General features: G+C 47.9%; 1 protein-coding gene across 3 annotated transcripts in view; it reads left to right on the top strand.

Moving 5' to 3' along the window:
* The window catches only part of PBX3 (PBX homeobox 3), a 233,706-nt gene extending 230,627 nt beyond the window's left edge, over positions 1–3,079 (top strand). Inside the window, exons 9-10 of one of the 3 annotated variants that reach the window (XR_009867587.1) lie at positions 1,558–1,781; positions 2,021–3,079. Coding sequence is in view for 1 of the 3 variants with exons in the window: in XM_062207528.1 (XP_062063512.1) it covers positions 1,558–1,650 (93 nt within the window). In the remaining 2 variants the exon portion in view is untranslated. Of the gene's footprint in view, positions 1–1,557 lie in introns of all 3 variants that reach the window. The other 2 variants (XM_062207528.1, XM_062207529.1) reach the window with 2 other exon arrangements.
* Positions 3,080–3,425: the final 346 nt, after the last annotated feature.

Below are 3,425 nucleotides of genomic sequence, written 5' to 3'. Positions count from 1 at the left end.
AACCTCTCCTCCAGCTGCCACGCTGGGTAAAAATATTGTGCGTTTGTTGTTTATAAATTTGGATAAAAGAGGAGTGATGTTTACTTCAGATGGAATATCTTTAGACTTGTATCTGGGTGAGGGTTTTTCTTTTCCTAAGTAGATTTTCCTACCTGAGGGGGGGAACAGCTTACATTTTAGATAAAGGGATTTCCTAGCCCAGCGGACACACTCGGGCACGTCACCGCCCACCCCAGCGCCACTGAGGCACCGAGGAGGCACCACCACTGTGGTCCGTGTTTTTTGCTCTTGTTTTTGTTATTAGTCTGCTCCCTCTTTTTTTTTTTTTTTTTTCTTACTTGAATTTGTTATGCCTCAAGCCTAGAGAATTCTTTTCCACCAGCTCTGGTCATCTCCTTTAGAGTGGTTGTTCCCGAGTCCTAGAAGGTGGAAAAGGGGCGTTGTGTGCAGCACTTGGGAGTGAGTCAGAGGACAGGGAGCGCTCCGGGATAACAGTCACGGCGCAGGCAGCCGCCAGCACACAGCTCATCTCAAAGCTGCATCGGGCAGGGTGGGCAATCAAGACAGAGTCCTGGCCTGAAAGAAGACGTCTTGGACGGACTCGCAGACGTTGCGGTAGATGTGAGGGAGGCAGGGGACCCCAGGACCCACACCGGTGCTGGGATGGGAGGCCTGGGTGTGGGGACCGGTTGGAGCTGCAGGCTCTGGGTGTCGGCCAGCTCACCCTCGCTTGCCCTCCAGAAAGGCCTGCCCAGTCACTTCCACTCAGGGTGCCCCCAATCACAACCCCAGCGCCTTCCTCTTCTTGACTGACATAAAAATATGTAGTGACAAGCTGTCTGCCACAGCAGCAATCTGATCAGACGTTGACTTCAGCAAGTGCCTCTATGGGCCAAGACAGAAGGCAAATTTGTTTCTGAGTTGGGCTATTGCTAATGCAGGTCTGAGGCAGGAAAGGCCGGCGGCTTGGGCGGAGCAGGAGCTGCGTCCCGGATAGGAGCCCCAGTCCCAGATAATTGGAATCCGGATTTGAATAGTGTGAGCTCCTCCACAGCTCATGCATTTTCATTCCGGAAGATCCCGTTTGGAGGGAACTTCTGGCCTTCATTGCCAAGGGTTACAGCAGCCGCCGTCAGGCATGGATGGCGAGAGGGTGGGCAGCTGCTCCTGTGGAAGAGAAGTTCAGACTTCATGGCGCTCAGGGTGCTGCCGAGGTGTTGTGTTGAGCTTCTCCACTGCTCTCTTCTTCAAAGATTGCTTTTCGAGTCACTTTATTTTTGCCAGCAGATCAAAGGCTGAGCCTCATGCCAGCTTGGGACCAGCTGAAGCCTTCTTCCGCCTGCTGATTTATTGCCAAGTCTTTACTCGATGGGATGGATTTGTTTTACATGCATTTAATCCCACTTTAACACATGCTTCCAACTCCTGCCAAAGTGGGTTTGGAAAATGCATTTTGCTAATGCATCTTTGCTCTCGTGTTGTCATCTGGCTGTTTTAAATTGGGGAGTGGAATTGATACGTAGATGCGCGCCCGCTGAACTGTATTTCTCCTTTCAGGCTAATGGAGGCTGGCAGGACGCAACAACTCCATCTTCTGTGACTTCTCCTACGGAAGGCCCGGGAAGTGTGCACTCGGATACCTCTAACTAATCTCTGGCCACGCTCTCCCCGGCTGACACGCCTTGATAAGTGCGTTCAGAGCAATAGGAGGAGGAGGAACGCGGTTTTGTAGCCCACCATCTACAGCTTTACTGTAAAACCTGGTCTTATTAGAGAACTTGGTAAATCTGTTTTTTAAGGAATCATAATCATTTGTATTTATACTTTAAAAACACACAATGTTTTAAAAAAAAAAAAGGCACTTTATCCAATTAGGCCAAGATTTAACATTGTTAACAGTCCTGTAGCTATTTTATCATAATTTATTATCAATATTTTACATGAATGGTTTCACAGTTGCCAATTACTTGGCCTTAAGGGTAAGAAGTACAATGTATGCTAAGCCTCGCTGTCCCAGCAGACGCAGAGTCACCTGGCCTCAGCCGGACTTGGCGCGTGTCTCCGTCCCAGACCTCGACTGTCCTGCTTGCGTAGCGCTGGTGGAGTTGGCATGAAAGAACTGTTCGGCTTCTCTGCTCATGATGGTTGTGTTTAAGAATCTTCTCGTCACATTGGTGTTGCGATCGCTTATGTCGTAATTAGATCAGAGACTGGTAGCCTCTTTTCTCTCTCTGAAAGCACCAGTGCCCAAGTCTGCTCAGTAATTAAATTACGGATCCAGATTGTTCTGGGAGATGAAGATACTTGCTGCTGATAGAGGTGAAAACGAGATCCGTCTGGGGTTTAACCGTGTGCGCTGGGTGCTGCACAGACTTGTCAAGGTTTGCTACGTCCTCTGGGCATCCACAAAAGGCCCTGCTCTCTGGAGTGTTGTATATAGTGTAGCAAAAGAGTATTTATACATCTCACCAATCAAAACACAGCTTTATTACCTCATGCGAACTCATACAAACCAATAGAATTTCAACATGTTCTGTAGCTTAGAGTGCTCACTTACTACCTCTGAACAATACTCACGCTGTAGTTCGTCTCTTTCTTATCTTTTTGCATCTTGTAATTAACTCTTTGTTTCCCTTCATAAAATGTAATGTACATTGTAATCTTTTAAAAGAAAAATCAGGGTTGCATTTGCAACTTTTAAAAAACCGAGAGTGGAAACATTTGGTCTTAATTTAACACAGGATCAGTAAAACTGTTGTAAATACTGAGAAACATTTTGAATGTTCTTCATCTTGTTACTAATCCATGCAAAAAACAAAAAGCGGCGACTAATTGTGATGCATTCGGATTTCAGTATTCAGTACTGTACATTTCACCCTGCGTAATGGGGCCCCTCTCCTTTCTCTCTTTTTGTATTGTATGCGATTCTGAAACTGATTGAGTCATGAAAATAATTTGTGGCGGTGATTCTAATGTATTAAAAGCGTTTCGTGTTCCTTTCTAACTGGATTACACCCTGGATTGAAAAGTCTTCCTCGTGGTAGTTATATGTAGTTTAAAACATGAATAAACTTTTTGCTTTCATGATTAAATGTTGATGCCATTTCTTACTTGGCTCCTGGAGCCAGGCAGCCAGTGCAGGCAGAGGAGAGGGCCCACCCTGAACCGGGCAGGGCGGGGGGGGGGTGACAGCCACACTGACGGGACCCCTCCCGTGCAGGCCATGCGCTTGGCAGGAAACACCATCTCACCTGAAGCTTGGAGAGCAGAAGCAATGCCCCAAGTTCCCAGAGCTAAGAGCCCAGGGGCAGCCCCTGGACCCCAGGTCTCCTTGGCACTCGCCCTCTGCTGACCTCTCGACGCCTCTGGCACCTGCTAGGGGAACGTGCTTTAGACCATGGTGACGGCCAGGCCCTCGCCGCAGC

Source organism: Lepus europaeus, chromosome 12, assembly GCF_033115175.1.
Source record: "Lepus europaeus isolate LE1 chromosome 12, mLepTim1.pri, whole genome shotgun sequence".
NCBI classification, from domain to species: domain Eukaryota; kingdom Metazoa; phylum Chordata; class Mammalia; order Lagomorpha; family Leporidae; genus Lepus; species Lepus europaeus.
The sequence above is the reverse complement of the archived record's forward strand: the minus strand, read 5'-3'. Positions and strand labels throughout refer to the sequence as shown.